Genomic DNA, 19,476 nt, shown 5'->3' with positions numbered 1-19,476 from the left:
TAAAAAATAAGCATATTTTAATTCTTTATTTTGTATTTTTCTAGATCCTTCAGGCCTTGAAAATCAATTATTAATCGATCCAACTATCCCTGATAATATAGAAGATGAAGACGAAAATATAAACAGGGCCATTTATATTGAAACTTATTTTAATCAATAAAAACCATATTTTATTATTTTTCAAAATTTATTTTTTTTAAATATTCCTCCTCTAATGCAAGTATTTGGAGCTTCTTCTCGTGAAGCTCCCTCTCTTGTTCTATTCTTAATAGGTGAAGCTCCCTCTCTTGCTCTATTCTTAATAGATGCAACTCTTGTTGTTGCTTCATTAATTCCTCCCTGCTTTTTTTTGCAAGGAGGAATAATTGATGCTCGTAATTGGAATTTGATTTCCCACTGTAAAAATAACATAAACATTAAACATTATTTCACATAAATCACAGCTGAACAATAAGCACAGGAAATTTCATGAAATTCTATTTTCAACATTACATACTTATGTTTTTTTTGGTTTAGCTTTGAAAATGTGATGTGTAGGATTTATACGTGGCAATTCAGTGGAGAAATTTGGCAATTCAGGCTAAAAATAAAAAAATAATAATTATTTTAAAATAATATAAATTTTATTTATAATACTGATATTTTTGTATAACATAACTGATAAAAATATTATACAAATTATTATATAATATGATTACCTATGCATGTGCAGTGCTTTCATCATTTTCATTCAATTTCAATGTATCATCAGCAGACTCCTAAGTAACTTCCTATAAATATATAAAATATAATTACTCAATCTCACAATAAAAAACTATATATGCATAGCGCTATTATCCCTTAATGGATATTCCAAATTAAGGAATAATAGCAGTAGAAAATGTAAAAAATATAAACCTGTTGGCCATGTGTTGCATCGCTATCGAAAGGATTGTTATCAACCACAAACTCATTAGGAAGAGCTGCTATAAGCTCTTGATCTTCAGGCGGAGGACTTGGTGGCGGAGGTCCCCCGCCTGTCATGTTTCTTGCCGTTCTAAATTTGTGTTCCGAAGCCTTAGCTTTCTTCAAATTCCTCCACTGATTTTGTATTTGGCTTAAGTCCCTTTTATGGAGTGAAATGATATTATAACTGAAATATAAATACAATAATAATGTTATTACACTGTAACAATTTATTAAATACAAGAAACTGTTAGAATAAGTAAAACTAAAATAACCAAGACAAAACATCTTCCCATGCAAGTTTTTTTGCTGTATTTGTATTAGTCGACGTATCCTTATTCTCTAATATAATATGTGCTCGCTCGAGCACTAATTATTTTCGAAGCACTTTCTAAAGAGCAATATATATTTATTAATAAGCATTAAAACATGTAAGGAAATAAGTACATTCTATTAGATTTCTTGTGTACATTACGTACCTTATCCTCCTCACTCCAATTCGTCGAACGAGAACGTTTATTGATCATTGAACTCATTTTAAATTAAAACTGAATTTGAATTTATCAAAAATCTCAAATCTGTACAAATGTTTGAAATTTGAAAGTTATCAATATCCTGTCAGTTAAACGTCATACAAAATAAAGTCTACCATTCATATTTGTCAAAAAGTACATTTTTAGTCAAGTTTTACGTGAATAGCGGGTTTTATTTCGATAATGTTACTAGAAAAAAATACATATATTGACGTAACTTAGTTGAGAGACTGCTGAGATAGGTTTATAAGTACCTAAGATTATTTTAATCATTGTTTAAGGAGTTGAGAGTTATTTAACTGAGAGGTGTTTATGCAACAGATCAGTCAGTTTTTATAAGTAAGGCTGGTAATTTTTTACGACATCACATTAGAAACCTCAAAAATAGCAGTACTTCTCCACTATTTAATGGATGTTATTATACATATAAACCTTCCTCTTGAATCACTCTATCTATTAAAAGAAACTGCATCAAAATCCGTTGCGTAGTTTCAAAGATTTAAGCGTACAAAGGGACATAGGGACAGAGAAAGCGACTTTGTTTTATACTATGTATAATATAATAATGATAGTGATAGCACAGTATTACAATATTATTTCCTACAGTAAGGAAACGCCTTTGATGTCGCGCGATGCCGCCGCCAGCGTAGGTACTTACGCTGCCACACGAAAATACGCTAGGGTTGCAACAAATGGGAAATAAAACAATTGTGATTATTAATATTATGATGAAATCATTTATTCATATGTACATTCAAAATAATTGCGATTATTAAATCTGATGTAATCATTTGTTCATAAATATATAATTACAGATATTGCACTGCTAAATATTATTTACGTGGACACTTTATTTTTGGATGTTCTTAATTGTATATTATACCATTTAAGAAGTAATGCATTCGCATTGGGATGTACAATCTGATTAGAAAATAATGAGGACAACATATACATAGCTTTGATTTTAATTCAACAGATACAATTATTAATACAATCTTTCTGAAATATTGTTTCCTTCTGGGATTTCAATGTAGATTTACATCCGTAAACGGAACAGTTTTTGCGCGCCATAATAGAATATGTAAGTACCTATGTATAATAAAATTATTACACAAAAAATACGACTGCGTCGTCCTTTCGCGATAGTTAATGCAAACTCAGCGTGATTGCATTAAGCGGCCCGCGTCGCCCGACCCCCCGCCAGTTCCCCTCCGTTTCTCTGCACAAGTACATTCGTCGCCATACTGTAGGAAATATGGTGATACTGTGGTGATAGTCCGGCTAACGAAAGATAAGACTGGAAAAGGCGGCAAATTCAAAAAATCATCATATTAAGGTAACCTAATGGTAACTTAGGTTATAGTTGGAAATAAAGTTTTGATACTTTAATTTATTATTACGAGCTTTGTTTTTTTGAGAGATTAACAACCTCTACAAACTCTTCATCTATATAATATTATATATATGTAATCTGGTACAGTTATCTGATACAGATAAAAAAAAGAACAGCTAGTGAAAGTAATAAAAAACATAATAAAATACAATTAAATTTTGTTTAATCAATATAATCATATTAAATCTAAAAGCCGCGTTCAGCCGCGAATAAAGAATAAGAATCACTATCATTATCTCTGACATCATTAACTCTTCCATTTCTGCAGTTATTCCATCTTGTTTTTTTTGTACTGCTCTTCAACATGAATAACATGGTTCGGTCATAGAAGAAATCTCGTTGAGATACTGATTTTGTGTCTTTAAACATTTTGAACGGACAGATCGTTCAATTTTATATTGTTGCTTTAATAGTTTATAACTGGATTACTGGTATCATCCATGCAAAATAATAATAATAATATTAAACAAATCATATAATGTGCAATGCAATCAAGATGAAAAGTATCAAAATATCAAGTCACACTGTGTGTTTTTCCTTGAAAACTACATCTCTTTCAAATTGTTTCTTTTTAAATTTATTAATCATAGTTTAAAGTTTTCGTCATGTTTTCAACTCAGTTTTCAATTATTAGAAATCACTAAAATCCTAAGCTAAAATCGCAGAAAATAAAATCACTTTGACAAGCTTTGACACATCAACAACTCAGGTTTTAATGACAGTTAACTGTTAAGTGTTGCCAAATAAATTTTCGAAATAAAAAGCCAGTCTCATCTTTCGAACCAGACGTGACTAGTATAGATTTATTTATTGATTTAATAAATGAAACGATACCAATTTAAATTTCGCGCTGTTTATGTATGATGTGCGCATGTCTTAATGCTCTAAGGCGCATGCGCAGGTTTCAATTATTTTATAACTAGTGCCCCGGCTTCGCCCGTGGTACATATTTAGTATCCTATATCCTTCTCCTGGCTCTAAACTACCTCCCTGCCAATTTTCAGCTAAATCGGTTCAGCCGTTCTTGAGTTATAAGTGGAGTAACTAACACGACTTTCTTATAAATATATAGATTTTAATAAAATAAATAATTTAACAATTTCAATGATGGACCTATACGGACCTAACGGTAAAGAATACGATTTTGATAAAATTCGCCAATTTTGATATGGATGAGGTGCTAAAGTGTAATTTTTTTATACCCAAAATTAAAAAAAAAATATTTAAAAAAAAACTAAAGGGGACCTAACGAAAAAATTGTGGGACCTTATAGGACCTAACGAAGACCTATAGATTAAGGTCATTTTTGACCCAAAATTCTATGGATGGGGTGCTAAAGTGTAATTTTTTTATACCTAAAATTTAAAAAATTATTTAAAAAAAAACTAAAGGGGACCTAACGAAAAAATTGGTGGACCTTAAAGGACCTAACGGGGACCTAACGATCAAGGTCATTTTCGACCCAAAATTCCATAGATGGGGTGCTAAGTTTGCACTGGTATGAAATCTTTGACAATAAAACATTACTGAACGAATATAAATTTAGATGTCAATTATTGACTATTGTCCACAGCTATTGTCAAATAACATAATATTCGTCGAAGAAATTAGAAATTAAATATTTTATAATTCACTTTTACATAACAAAAACACTATCTACATCCTAAGATATTAAACACTTTCAATTCGTAAAAAATACGAGGTACTTAGTTTAATTATTATTGAAAAACGGGTAAGTAACTACCTAACTACTTATAATACAAAAATATAACAATATTTCCACTAAAATCAATCCTTAAACTATTCAATTTAATTACATTTTACATACCTAGCGTAGTATTATCGAATATATTTATTTAAACTTTTTATTTCAAGTACAACTTATTTCTAGCTTAACATGGGTTCGGAACAGTCTTTACCGCCGAAACAACCGCAGCGAGCGCCGCCAGTGCGTCGAGGGTATACCGTAGCTGGTACTAGCTTTGCAGGTAATTTCTTAATTATAAAACTAGCTTTCCGCCCGCGGTTTCGCCCGTGTTTTCAAAGAACAACCGGCATAGTTCCCGCTTCCGTGGGATTTCCGGGATAAAACCTATCCTATGTGTTAATTCAAGTTACCCTCTATATGTGTGCTAAATTTCATTGTAATTGGTTCAGTAGTATTTGCTTGAAAGAGTAACAAACACACACACACACATCCTCACAAACTTTCACATTTATAATATTATGTGTGTGTATTTATAATAGTACCCTCACAAACTTTCGCATTTATATATTAGGTGTTCAATTTAGTTGCATTTATCATAGCAGAACATCTGTACAAAATTAAATGCTATTTAATTATGTACAAAAACAATTAAAGAAAATAATTCATGATTTTCAAAAATAACAATCTAAGTTTCTGACAATTAAGTGAAAAAGAACAGTGTGAAAGAAGTTCCTCTAGAAAACAAAGCTGAAATAGTAATTTAATCAGATGTAGGTAACAAAGTAGTTTCGTAGAAAAGCCAGTCAGCAAGAAAAATCGATATTGGTTTAAAACTTTATTTTCATAAGTATAATATATATTAATACTAGCGGTCCGCCCCGGCTTCGCCCATGGTACCTACATGTTTAAACTATCCTATCTCTCAAGTTGGATCGAACTGCACATGGTGTGTGAATTTTATTATAATCGGTTAAGTGGTTTAGGAGTCCATTGAGGACAAACATTGTGACACAAGATTTATATATTATATTAAGATTTTAATATTCTTCCACCCTTTACAATTTATCATAGTATAATACTATTATTTCAAGATGTCCGCCGTCCGGATGCTTCAGCAAGCGGCAACAATTCGCCTGGCGCCAGCATGTGTTCAGATTCAGAGTTGCCGTATATTTCCTATACAGTGGATCGACCTATTGGTGGTATGTACTTGTATATTTATTTATTAAATTGCTGTTAGAGAACAAACCTGCTGCTTTGGCTAAATACAAGTTGTAATATTTTGCTAATAATCTGTACTAATATTATAAAGCTGAAAGGTTTTTTTTGTTTGAACGTGCAAATCTCAGGAGCTACTGGTCCGATTTGAAAAATTCGTTCAGTGTTAGGATAGCCCATTCTCGAGGAATTAGCCCATTGCTCTACTTCTGTTGGTCTTAGCGTGATGATATTATATAGCCTAGCCTTCTTCGATAATGGACTATCCTAACACTGAATGAATTTTTCAAATCAGAACAGTACTTCCTGAGATTTGCGCGTTCAAACAAATAAACTCTTCAGCTTCATAATATTAATATAAATTAAGTACTACGTATAGATTATAAGAAATCACAATTTATTCATATGATCATAAACTTGAACTTTTTAAAAATTCTTTAATAAAAGTCCGATATGATAATTAAAAATAATAGATTAACGAACAACTAAAGATTGTTCAATCGATTGATTGATTGATGATTGAATGAAAAATGTGGGGGGTGTTGTATTCATTGTTTATCGGTGATAATGTTAAAAATATGTTATGACGATTCAAAAGTGCTTCTAGAAGAAGTCTAATTGAATAAATAAATGTTTGAGTTTATGTTTTTACAGATTCTCCAAAGAACACGTCGAAATTACAACGCGACGGGAAAAAAGCGTTCCAACGGCGTCAAATGAGTTTACAGGCAAGAAAGGGCAAGCGAAGCCGGGATATAGTGGTAGTTAAGGCCGCTACAGATACTCAATTAGATGAAGATATACAGAAGTTGCAGGTTAGTTTTTATTTAATCTATATATATTATAAAGCTGAAGAGTTTGTTTGAACGCGCTAATCTCAGGAACTACTGGTCCGATTTGAAAAATTCTCTCGGTGTTAGACAGCCCATTCATCGAGGAAGGCTATAGGCTATATATTATCACGCTTAGACCAACAGCAGTGGAGCACTGCAGGTAAAACAGCAGGGTACAGCTAGTAATAAATATTTCAGGACATTTTTCACACACGGCACAATCTGATCCCATACTAAGCTTTTCGCTTGTGTTATTGAAACCAGATGGCTGATAAAATAAAAATTTTAAATAAATATGTATACCAATATATATATGCCCGCATTTTCAAAGATAAACCCGCATAGTTCCTGTTCCCGTGGGATTTCCGGGATAAATCCTATCCTATGTGTTATTCCAAGTTACCCTCTATATGTGTGCTAAAATTCATTGTAATCGGTTCAGTAGTTTTTGCGTGAAAGAGTAACAAACATCCATACATCCATACTTACAAACTTTCACATTTATAATATACCAGTAGGATAAATAATATATACCGGGTGTAATCGTTAAGTGTGCATTCCGTAACTACATATTACAGGAATCAAAAAACTTTAAACTGATATTGAAAGTACTATACCTAATGAGTAAAATGAAAATAATAACTTTTTAATAATGCAGCGAGAAATATCCAAAAAATTTACATCAAACACTCCCATACAAAAAATCATTTATCCTGGTAGATAGAATTGTACTAAAAATTAAACTTATCTAAATCATAACAAGTGTTTTTTACAAAAATATTTTTTGTTTTTCACAGGAGATACCAACATTCCTGCCGATCATGAGAGGTACTTTGGGCCTACCTGGTGCTCGAGACCCTGAGGTTTTAGAAGGTTAGTACCTATTTAGTTGGGAAAGTTCGTTTTTAGGTGTTCTAATATTAATTGTACATTGTTTTTTTTTTTTACTTTTACGGGACAAATCTATGTCTACACACTTTTTTTGAGATTTGAACATTTTTTTTTGATGTTTTTAAGCGTTTTGACAATATTTTTTTTAACTAGGCACAGTTTTTTTTTTTTAATTGAAACATCTTTAGGCGCGTTGGGAGTAATATTTCAAGGTTGCGTTATGGCAATACCGTCACGTCATGTAAGGCGACGATATTTTTATCTTTGAATTTTGTCAAAGTGACACGTATGCTACGTGTACTTCTGACACACGCACGCTCCTTTTTTAATTTTACGTTATAAATCACAATCACGTTACACAAGTAATCGCTATATTATTACAAGTCTTTATTATTCATTTTTTCACATAGGCATTAAATTTTTGTTACTTTCAAGTGACAAAATGTTTTTTGTAGGTTTGAACATGTTTCGATTATTTTTTTTCGAGTTAGCACTATTTTTTAGTCATTTTTTATATTTATTGTAGTTTCATGTCAATTTTTCTCAATTTATTGTAGTTTCCAACATTTTTTCGTGTTATTTAGGTCTAGACTGCCGTCCGTGGGTCCGTCTCGTGTGTCGGCTACAAGCGCACTTGGCTGCGTGCGCGCATCCGCTTTGCGCGGCGCAGGCGCAGATCGTGCAACAGATTAAGGAGGTAATTAATTATTGTTTAAGTGAAACTTCTTTATCGGGGTTGGAAAAAAATTTAGTGTAACATTTTTTCGTTACGCGTGACATTTTTACGTTACGCGCCATCTTTTTCTTATCCCTACCGCGCGTGATTGACGTATTTCTGTAAAGTCATATAGTAAACTAGCTGCTCCGCGCGGTTTTACCCCCGCAGTGCTCCGCTCTTGTTGTTCTTAGCGATATGATATAATACAGCCTATAGCCTTCCTCGATGAATGGGCTATCTAACACTGAAAGAATTTTTCAAATCGGACCAGTAGTTTTTTGAGATTACCGCGTTCAAACAAACTTTTTTTTATAATATTAGTATAGATTCTTATGATAATTTATTTTGAAAAAAATTTTTTGGACGATGATAGTGAATAATTTTGTTTTTTGTTGAGAAATTTTTTGTATTATTCAGTGCTAAGATTTTCTTGTTTTATTGATAAATAGATGTGATGACGATTTGAAGTTATGATAATGATTACTATTTTTTTGTATTCAAGTGCGTACACGTGTGATGTAATGAAGCGGCAGCGCATGGAGCGTAATAATTTTACTCGACACTACACATAGACACTACGAATACGATCCATAACACCTGGGCCCGTAGACAAAGTAACAATTAAAAAACGATAACGAAGTTAGAAAAGGAAAAATGTATGGAATTGACATTAGATAGACCACGTGATCTAACGCGGCGTATGTCAATCCCATACATTTTTGCCTTTTCTAACTTCGTTATCGTTTTTTAATTGTTACTTTGTCTAAGGCCCCTGATACTTCAAAATCGACACTTCATACACGACACTTCAAATTCGACACTTCATACATGACACTTAATACCTATAATATAATTTATTAGGTTTTATACAAAGCGGGCGAAGCCGCGGGCGGTAAGCGAGTATAATATAGTAGGGATTGTGTCGTGCACAACAGACGGACAGCCTGTGCGGGCGGCTGCACGCCGCGTGCGTGGAGCGGCAGCGCGCCAACGCCCGCGCGGCCGAGCGCCTCGCGCGCGCACGGGACCTCGCGCACCACCTCGCAAGGTGCAACAACACGCTCACCGCTGTGAGTATACATACATAAATAAATATTATAGGACATTATAACACAAATCGACCTAGTCCCACAGTAAGCTCAATTAAGGCTTGTGTTGTGGGTACTAGGCGACGATAAATATAATCTTCTTCTTATATATAAAAATGAATCGCAAAATGTGTTGGTAAGCGCATAACTCGAGAACGGCTGAACCGATTTCGATAATTCTTTTTTTATTATATTCCTTGAAGTACGAGGATGGTTCTTATGTAGAGAAAACGTAAATATGTACCACGGGCGAAGCCGGGGCGGACCGCTAGTATTTAATAAATACATATATATAGATAACACCCAGACCCAAGAACAAATAATTGAATTCATCACACAAATATTTGCCCTGACCGGGAATCGAACCCGGGACCGTCGGCTCAGTAGGCTTTACCACTGCGCCAACCGCGTGACGCGTCGTCAAATCACTACATAGTATAAAACAAAGTCGCTTTCTCTGTCCCTATATCCCTTTGTATGCTTAAACCTTTTTTTTACGCTACGGATTTTGATGCGGTTTTTGAAGTGAAAACTTCTTTATCGGCGTTGATACCATTCCAAAATATCAAACATGCTGAACGTTAATAATCAAGTTTTCACTTCTGCCGGCACTCCCCCAGTGCAACCCGTCTTTTTTTTTATAACACTTATTGAGACAATCGGATAACAGACATACCGTAAAATAATAATAGTATCTTCATATTATATTACTAATTAACATTTCTAAAATCAACAATCAATCTTTTAACTTTTAACGTAAGTATCACACAATAAACTTTTATTTTATTCTTATAAAACCAAATTTTCATTTGGCAAGTAATCAATCCCCTCGTCCCGCTGTCCCCGCGTATATTTGGCGTATATCAATATCTTAAATGTTTTACATTTCCGATTGCTATTTAGGAAATGTATAGATTTCCTAGGAATTATTTATAATGACGGATTACATACATTTCCGTTAACATATACATAAATAAATAATAATATAAATTAGGGTTGTAACGGAACTCCGCCTCCGCCTCCGTTACTGCGGAACTTCCGCAAAGAATTTAACCTCCGCCTCCGCATCCGCCTCCGCAAAATTTATGCGGAGTCATATCGGAAGTTCATTTACGATCACACACAACGCACAAGGAGCGACGCTAGGCGACGAGGCCGCTCGGCTGCGTGTTTTCAAGTGAAATGGTCGAGTTTGCATAGCTTAAGCCGCGGGAACACGGCCAAGCGGGTGGTGGGAGTGTGAGTGAATGAATAACAGGAATCAACTTGTCAAAGCGTTCGGTACCGCGTAGTTGCAATTGAGCCGTGATTGTTTTAAGGTTGATGTTCCGACCGTCCCTCCATACATTTTTGATTACCTCTAAACACTTAACACAGACACTATTTCTTTAAAACTAATCATTTTATCACTTCTCTATAATGAAATGTGTGCGCGTTCGACCTTTTTAATCAATAATTTACAATATTTACTTAGAAAAACAACAGTAAAATACCGGAAAAATTTGACACTTCAACAGTAGTGTGCGTGACTTTTGCCAAGCAAAACACGACATAAAGCACGACATCTAGCGCATAGACTATATACTTATTACAGATCTAGCGCGTCAATGTCTAAACGAAAGGCGATGTTTAGACATTGACGCGCTAGATGTCGTGCATTCGCGTTCGTTATCTTATGCATAATGAGCATAATTCTAATAAATCAAAGTTCTGTGTAAAAATTGAGTAATTTCATTTCCAATCGTTCAAAGAAAATAACAATAAAATAAAATAAAACTAATGACCTTAGAAACTATGTTTTTTTTTATTTATTACTCATTATTGTTCGTCCGTCGTAGGTCTGTAAACTGTATTGTACACTGAAGGTAAATGGTACTGTAGGTACTTTAGTTCGGCGTCGTCGCTCGTCGGCTTGATATAAAATTACATTCTTGATTTCATTGACACGCGCTATGATTTGCGCGCGGAATTTCTTGTGTTGTGAATTTATTTTTGTATGCTATGCATTTTAATTGATTCAAATTGCAATGTTTCTCTAGTATGCATTTGAGACTATATTGTAAATTGTAATAATTGATCGTGGGTATAGTAATTAATTATTCTAATAACGCAATTAGTAATATATGTATTTTCGGTGGGATTCAAAACAAAAAATTGGCCCGTGATTTTTATGAAATTTCACCACATTGCAAATCACATCAATCATAGTTCGTACACATGTATGACGAAAGTGATTAGTATTGTGGCTAACATTGACTCATCAGTTCATCACTGAAACCAGTGATAAATCAGTACCTATATCATATTGTGTTTGAATATTTTTAAACAATGATATAAGTATACAATTATTATAAATCGGTAAACTATCAAAGTAATCACAAACTTGCAAACATTGGTAAAATGTCCAGTAGTTTATGAGCCTATTCATTACAATCAAACAAACAAACAAAGTTTTCCTCTTTATAATATTAGTGTAGACAAAAACTATGAATACGATCACGAATGCAAATTCGGGGATTTTCTAATTATTGCTAAATAATAATTGAATTCGTTTTGAAATACTCTATAATTTTTAGTGTATAAATAGACATTTATAATGTGGTGCTCATTTTTTTTGTACTGCTAACGCTATTGTAGGTACCTATTTTCGTTGTTTTATTTCAAGTGAACACGGCCATACAATTTTGTCACGAGCCGCCTATGATTGTAGGTACTTTTGTTAGGCTCCTTCGTCGTCCGCGTCGGCTCGAAAGTTCTTGATTTCATTGTCACGCGCTATGATTTGCGCGCGGATTTTCTTGTGTTGTGAATTTATTTTTGTATTATTATTATTTTTTATTTATTTTTTTATTTTATTGATTCAAATAAAATATTTCACTAGTATGCATTTGAGACTATATTGTATTATGTATAATTTATCGTAGGTATAGTTATTCTTATAACGCAGTTATATTTTCGGTGGGACAATTTGACCCGTGATTTTTCTGAAATATCACCACGTTGCAAATCACATCAATCATACACACGTATGACGAAAGTATAGTGGCTATAATTGACTCATCAGTTCATCACTGAAACCAGTGATAAATCAGTATATCATATTTTATTGTGTTTGAATATTTTTTAAACAACGATATATACAATATTATTATAAATCGGTAAACTACCAAAGTACTTCCGAATTTTCAGACAGACAAACAAGTAGTTTGAACACGCAGTTTTCTTATACTAGTAGCAAAAATCAAAACCATAATATTATGTTTACCTACTATATTTTACTAAAAGTCGAGTGCGTCGAAATCGTAAATAATAATATGTTTTTCACCTTCCTGGTTATTTTCCCATAGTAAATAGTGTTTTAGGTTTGTTGTTGTAGGTAGGAATAATAATAATTATTCTTACATGTTGGTTATGAAATGTATATTGAAATAATTTACTTTTACAAATCATTAGTGATATAAGTTTTGAGTGAAAATGCTTGGATCAGCATAATATTATATGGTACTTCAAATACATGTTTTGATAAAAAAAACAATAGTGTAATAAAATAAAACTGCGTTTTATTGTAATCAATGTTGACAATTTTAAATTCCAAAATTATTGATCAATAAAATAGTTTACACCAACAAATATAACTTTTATTTTTATAACAATCGTTCATAATATAAATCGTAGCAGGTGGCGTTTTGAAGTTCTGTCTACTCATACAGAAAAATGGAAAACTTGTTTTTTTTGTAAACAATTTATTACTCATGTTGTTTGGCAACTCGAAGCGTGGTCGTCCGTCGTAGGTACTTTTGTTCGGCGTCGCGTCGTCGTCCGCGTCGGCTTGATATAAAACATTCTTGATTTCATTGACACGCGCTATGATTTGCGCGCGGAATTTCTTGTGTTGTGAATTTATTTTTGTATGCTATGCATTTTAATTGAATCAAATTGCAATATTTCTCTAGTATGCATTTGAGACTATATTGTAATAATTGATCGTGGGTAGGTATACCGTATAGTAATTAATTATTCTAATAACGCAATTATATTTTCGGTGGGATTCAAAACAAAAAATTGGCCCGTGATTTTTATGAAATTTCACCACATTGCAAATTATATATTATACAATTACAATTACAATTATTATAAATCGGTAAACTATCAAAGTAATTACAAACTTGCAAAATATGCTTTTCCGAATTTTCAGACAGACACACAATTTTATTAGTTTGTTTTAGCAAAGTAGGTACCTATACCTATACGCTTACGTCGCGCGTCGCGTCGTCGAAAACGGTGCGCCCAGAAACAAACATACCTAATTCAGTTACAATCCTTTTTTTGTTCCGTAATTTATTGTATTTATTCTAATACGATTTTTTTTATTCGTCGGCCAGTTCTACTAGGTATAAAAAGATAAAATTGAAATATAATTATTGTAGCGACTAGCGACAGCCATAGGTATTATGTTACTATGTTTTCGTAAATATGTTTTTCACCTTCCTGGTTATTTTCACATAATCTTATCTTATATATAAAAATGAATCGCAAAATGTGTTGGTAAGCGCATAACTCGAGAACGGCTGAACCGATTTCGATCATTCTTTTTTTATTATATTCCTTGAAGTACGAGGATGGTTTTTATGTAGAGAAAACGTAAATATTATGTACCACGGGCGAAGCCGGGGCGGACCGCTAGTATATATATATATAAATGAATCGCAAAATGTGTTGGTAAGCGCATAACTCGAGAACGGCTGAACCGATTTCGATAATTCTTTTTTTATTATATTCCTTGAAGTACGAGGATGGTTCTTATGTAGAGAAAACGTAAACATGTACCACGGGCGAAGCCGGGGCGGACCGCTAGTCTTATATATAAAAATGAATCGCAAAATGTGTTGGTAAGCGCATAACTCGAGAACGGCTGAACCGATTTCGATAATTCTTTTTTTATTATATCCCTTGAAGTACGAGGATGGTTCTTATAGCTAGAGAGCTAGTTAGTTTAGTTTTAGTGCAGTGGCAGTGTAAATGTTGTTGTTGAGGTTATGTAAATTTAACACTTTAGTTAACTACCAAGATATAAAGAAATGAGGATAGGACACAATAACTATTGGTTGAGGTATTTATAAACTCATAATATACTTTTAAAAAAATCACGTTTTAATAAATTTCTAGAATTAAATTAGAACAGCTGATTCAAAATAGCCTAAAAAATCTTAATAATAATAATTACGCTTCACAGCAAGAAGAAATGTACCATATGTACCCGCACAAAGTCGATATTGTGTTGCCTACCGTTCGACTCAATGGCTAGGGTTGTAACTACCTTTAATAATTATTACCAAACTAATAAACCGAGTGATGCGAAATAACCATAATTCTTTTAGAGTTTGATAAAATGATCAGGCAGGTATTTTCTTTAATCCTCTGAATTCTCGGTTACTAAATTGTATCGTTGAAATTATTCTTAATCGCGTAAATTTAATAAATAATCATATGGAAAACACTTTTCATTTGTTTTTTTACTTGCACGCCCAACTACTATACAATAATTACGTTGTTTCGGTATTTTGACGAGAAAACGCAGGAAACATCCGTTGTATCATTTTAGATAGATTGTATATTTTGTATCTGTAGAATTGAAATCAAAGCTATGTATATGTTGTCTCCATTCTTTTCTTATCGGATTGTTGATCCCAATGCGAATGCGTCACTTAAATTTTATAAAAGACAATTAAGAACATCAAAAATAAAGTGATACGTAAATATTTCACAGTGCAATATATTATGTAATTAATAATAATTATATATTTATGAAAAAATAATTACATCAGATTTAATAATAGCAATTGTTTTGAATGTACATAATATGAATAAATGATTACATCATAATAGTAATAATCACAATTGTTTTATTTCCCATTTGTTGCAACCCTAGCATATTTTCATGTAGCAGCAGAAGTACCTACACTGGCGGCGCGGCGGCATCGTGCGACAGCAAAGGCATTGCCTTACTAGGTAAGTTTATAATGACTCATTTCTTTTATTATATAATTTACGTTTTACTTTTACAGAATCCGATTCAATGGATTATGAAGACGAGTCACACAACGCCATACGATAGTGATGATGAATGAACATTTCAATAAATGCATGCGTGTTTTTTTATGTTGTTTTGTAATTGTTAATTGTTTCTTAAATAAAGAAATAAACTAAATATTTAAATGATGATTTGTTATTTGCAACACAACTTTATATTTGAGATTCTTTACAAATGTATATTTAGTTTTGTATCATCAAATTTATAAATTTTATTCCATAGTTTTCAAAATTAAATGTAAATGACCATAAAAACATTAATAAAGTAAATCATTGATGTAAGGTCAGGGAACGTAATACATATATACATCTGACCATGTAGAAGCTAAGTCTTGTTGACTGCTGAAGTCTGTAAAGTTTTGTTGTCTGCTGAAGTCTGTACGCAATGAAAATGTCTGCCGTTTCGAAAATAAGTTTTTAAGACCCTAATAAATAAAATATATGAATGGCAGATCTGGTCAAATACTTTCAAAATTGTATTTTTTTCAGCACTTTCATAAGTGTCTGCCAGAATGTTATCCGCGTGATAATGGTCTGCCATTGTTATTTTCCGATAGTAATAATAATCTATTTTCAAATATCAAAATGGCAGACGTGGTCAAATGGTTTCAAAGTTCGCCAAAAATTTCCACCTGTCTTACCTAAGCGCGCGCCCCGTCCACCACTCTGGGCTTAGTGACTCCTCATCTCATGTATAGTAGGTATAGGGGAATCAACACACAAAAATCCAGGTCTGGTCAAATACATACAGGTAGCTTTGCGCTAGCTCTCTAGCTATTACTTCTTATGGAGAGAAAACGTAAACATGTACCACGGGCGAAGCCGGGGCGGACCGCTAGTAAATAATAAAATAATAAATAGTGTATTAGATTTGTTATTGTATCTTGTATACCTACGAATAATTATTCTTACGTCTTGTTGGGAAATGTTCAAATACCTACCTATTGAAATAATTTACTGTTACAAATCATTAGTGTTATTAGTTTTGAGTGAATAGGCATGGATCAGAAATTCAGAATATAATATGCTACTAACTACTCAAATACATACATGTTTACACAACAAACACCACTGACCTCTATAACTATAAGTTATAGAGGTCAGTGACCGTGTAGCGACACCTCGCTCTGAATCGCGCAAGCGAAATGTTTTCGCTACAGAGCTATATATACAACTTTCCGACATCATCCATCGGGGCCTTCACGGCCGGCCAGTCGAGTAGACTGGTCGAGGATCCTCCCTTTTTCGATGGAGGAATTCCACCTTCCTTCCTCCACAGTGGTGACCCCTGACAGTTCACAACTCCTTCTGTCCATCCATGATGTCCATGCTCACCTATCCCTTCCCCGCCTACGATCACCGCCCGCCAGCCAGCGCACTCGGCTTCAAATGGAGTCCTGTCCACTACCATGTGCGATCGCGCATGCTTGGTCAGCTCCACAGCCATCCTCACTGCACACTCCGACTCACTGGAGCATTACACGCAGCATCACCGCACTCAGTTCCGACTCACTGTGAACTAGCGGCTTCCTGTTCCGACTCACTGGAACATACCTGGCACTGGCGAGGCAACTCCGTACTACGACCTCCGGTCTCGGAGGGGACTCCTGTAGCGACACCTCGCTCTGAATCGCGCAAGCGAAATGTTTTCGCTACAGAGCTATATATACAACTTTCCGACATCATCCATCGGGGCCTTCACGGCCGGCCAGTCGAGTAGACTGGTCGAGGATCCTCCCTTTTTCGATGGAGGAATTCCACCTTCCTTCCTCCACAACCGTCAGTGACAAACACTATGGATACCTACGCTCGCGAATGCAAATTCGGTGATTTACTAATTATTGATACCTAGTCATTGAATTCGTTTTGAAATAGCCTGTACTTTGTAATTTTTAGTGTTATAGACATTTATAAAATGTGGTGCTCATTTTTTTGTAATAAATCATCCCGAACGCTATTGTATTTTCGTTGTTTTATTTCAAGTGAACACCTATACAATTTTGTCACGAGCCGCCTCTGGCCTCTGGGTGAAATAAACAAGTCAAATGATTTTTGTTCTAATTGTATTTTGGTAGTAGTTTGTTTAGAATTTACATTACCATTGTTTAATTTTTACCTACTATATTTTACTAAAAGTCGAGTGCGTCGAAATCGTAAATATCTTTTTCACCTTCCTGGTTTTTTTCCATACTAAATAGTGTTTTAGATTTGTTGTTGTATGAATAATTATTCTTAGCATAATATTATATCATAGGTATATGCTACTTCAAATACATGTTTTGATAAAAAAAACAATAGTGTAATGTAATAAAATAAAACTGCGTTTTATTGTAATCAATTTTGACATTATTTATTTCCCAAAATTACAACAAAATAGTTTACGCCAACAAATATAACTTTTATTTTTATAACAATCCTACTTGTTTTACATTCACGCCATCTAGACTTAAATCTTTATCATTTTTGTATACGTCTGTGTGTGTAAACGACCCTGTATGCAATGACAGATGTTATAATGCATTTTTTTACCGAATTGGGTGGATTTTAAGGCAATGATATGACATATTTCAATAAAATATAATATTCAGTAACCGCCATGACTATTCCTACGACCTTAATCTTTTCCAATTACGCAAAAACTCAAATAAACTAGAAATGTAGAATTCAGCGCCATCTAGCGGGACATTGGCTGGGAACAGATCGTAGGAATCACCTTAAGTAATTTTGTGCGTAATTATTAGTTATTGTTATTTAAATAACGTGATGAAGCCGAAAACTAGTGAAATTTGGCAGTACTTTGTAGAAGTAGACGATAATTATAAATTTTCTCAACAAATTTCACCTCCGCCTCCGCCTCCGTTAACCTCCGCATCCGCCTCCGCCTCCGCTAAGTAGGCCTCCGTTACAACCCTAATATAAATCAATATTTTGGGACAATTTTCACACACGGCACGATCTGATCCCATACTAAGCTTTCGCTTGTGTTATGGAAACCAGATGGCTGTTAATCATACATTATTTATTTGCCTTAATCGGACACAACAATATGTACATATAAAATATAAATACTTCATTGTGACTAGTCTGATGAGTCGACATCGGCAGATTGGTCTATAAGAACACCCTTACGATTCTCTTAAAAATTTTCTCTGTTTTAATATATATATTTTTTTTCAGACTTTGCGTGACGTGGACGAATTAAATTCTTTACTGCCAGAAGATAAACGATTGGAACCTTTTGTGTGGAAACCGAAGAAATAGTTAAATAAATATATGGAAAATATACCTGTTTGTAACTATGTTAATCGTGTATGATCTCGTCATAGGTTTTATGTTAATAAAGAGTATTATATAATTGTGTTTCTTTATTTCGTCTACATATTATACGTTGTGTCTGTCTGTTGGAAACTGCTGCACCTATTTTCATTGTGTTTTCACTAAAGCATGATCTATAGAAATTATTCCTGATAATTTGCCTTAGGATCCGTGAGATGGCGCTATTAGTGTTAATATACATGCAACACGCGGGCGAAGCCGCGAGTTTTAGCTATCATGCAATAAAAATTTTAGGTTAGATATAAATTTGAATAAATAATTTTGTCGTATGAAACCACGCGGCACAGCTAGTGTTACACTACGCAAACTCTTTAACCATATTATTATAAAATAATTAATATATTAGTTATATACTAAAAATAATTTGGAAAATCCAAAAGTGCACGCCTCATAATTTTTTTTTAAATAAATATTTATTAATTATTATTTTTGTTTATTTAATAACAATTAAACCACATCGAATCAGACCCTGAAAAATGAAAGGGTTCTATTCCTGAGCATACTCAAGCGTAAGAGAAAAAAAAAGACTCGATTAGTAAAGTATTTCGGTCGCTATCGTGTTAACAAGAAAAAGGATCCGCACATACAGACACACGGACGTCCAAGACAGAACTTTTTTAAACTGTTTTTTAACTAGTTTAAATAACAAAAATGACATCAAAAATATCATGAACGTTAAAAATAGTGTTTTTTCTTAATATGTGTGTGTATGTATTATCTTAC

General features: G+C 33.5%; 1 protein-coding gene and 3 long non-coding RNA genes across 5 annotated transcripts in view; 1 reads left to right on the top strand and 3 right to left on the bottom strand.

Annotated features, from left to right (window-relative positions):
• LOC149475314 (uncharacterized) overlaps positions 1-17,006 on the bottom strand; it is a 159,184-nt gene extending 142,178 nt beyond the window's left edge. Inside the window, exon 1 of the long non-coding RNA XR_016318071.1 lies at positions 16,526-17,006. This is a non-coding gene — a long non-coding RNA (uncharacterized LOC149475314). The remainder of the gene's footprint in view (positions 1-16,525) is intronic.
• LOC149475316 (uncharacterized) lies at positions 169-1,923 on the bottom strand. The gene is made up of 3 exons (XR_016318054.1): positions 1,425-1,923; positions 699-1,132; positions 169-580 (listed from the first exon to the last, which is right to left on the bottom strand). It is a non-coding gene; the product is annotated as an uncharacterized LOC149475316 (long non-coding RNA).
• Positions 3,018-4,361, bottom strand: LOC149475315 (uncharacterized). Its single transcript, XR_016318055.1, has 2 exons — positions 3,550-4,361; positions 3,018-3,299 (listed from the first exon to the last, which is right to left on the bottom strand). It is a non-coding gene; the product is annotated as an uncharacterized LOC149475315 (long non-coding RNA).
• Positions 4,732-18,772, top strand: BORCS5 (BLOC-1 related complex subunit 5). Of its 2 annotated transcripts, XM_089713480.1 has the most exons (7): positions 4,732-4,859; positions 5,671-5,781; positions 6,452-6,612; positions 7,428-7,503; positions 8,106-8,218; positions 9,175-9,309; positions 18,595-18,772. In XM_089713480.1, exons 1-7 carry the CDS (start codon positions 4,769-4,771, stop codon positions 18,676-18,678), a joined length of 771 nt encoding a protein of 256 aa, XP_089569606.1. In that variant the 5' UTR covers positions 4,732-4,768; the 3' UTR covers positions 18,679-18,772. The 2 variants fall into 2 exon arrangements, with proteins under 2 accessions (XP_089569606.1, XP_089569607.1); XM_089713481.1 differs by lacking the exon at positions 9,175-9,309 and having other exon boundaries at positions 4,733-4,859.
• The last annotated feature ends 704 nt before the right edge of the window (positions 18,773-19,476 follow it).

The sequence above is a fragment of the Colias philodice genome, chromosome 30 (genome assembly GCF_061535455.1).
Source record: "Colias philodice isolate Cphi_HAF_F1 chromosome 30, ilColPhil1 Martin Lab GWU primary, whole genome shotgun sequence".
Lineage (NCBI taxonomy): Eukaryota > Metazoa > Arthropoda > Insecta > Lepidoptera > Pieridae > Colias > Colias philodice.
Note: the sequence above shows the minus strand (reverse complement) of the source record. Positions and strands in the feature narration are given on the sequence as shown.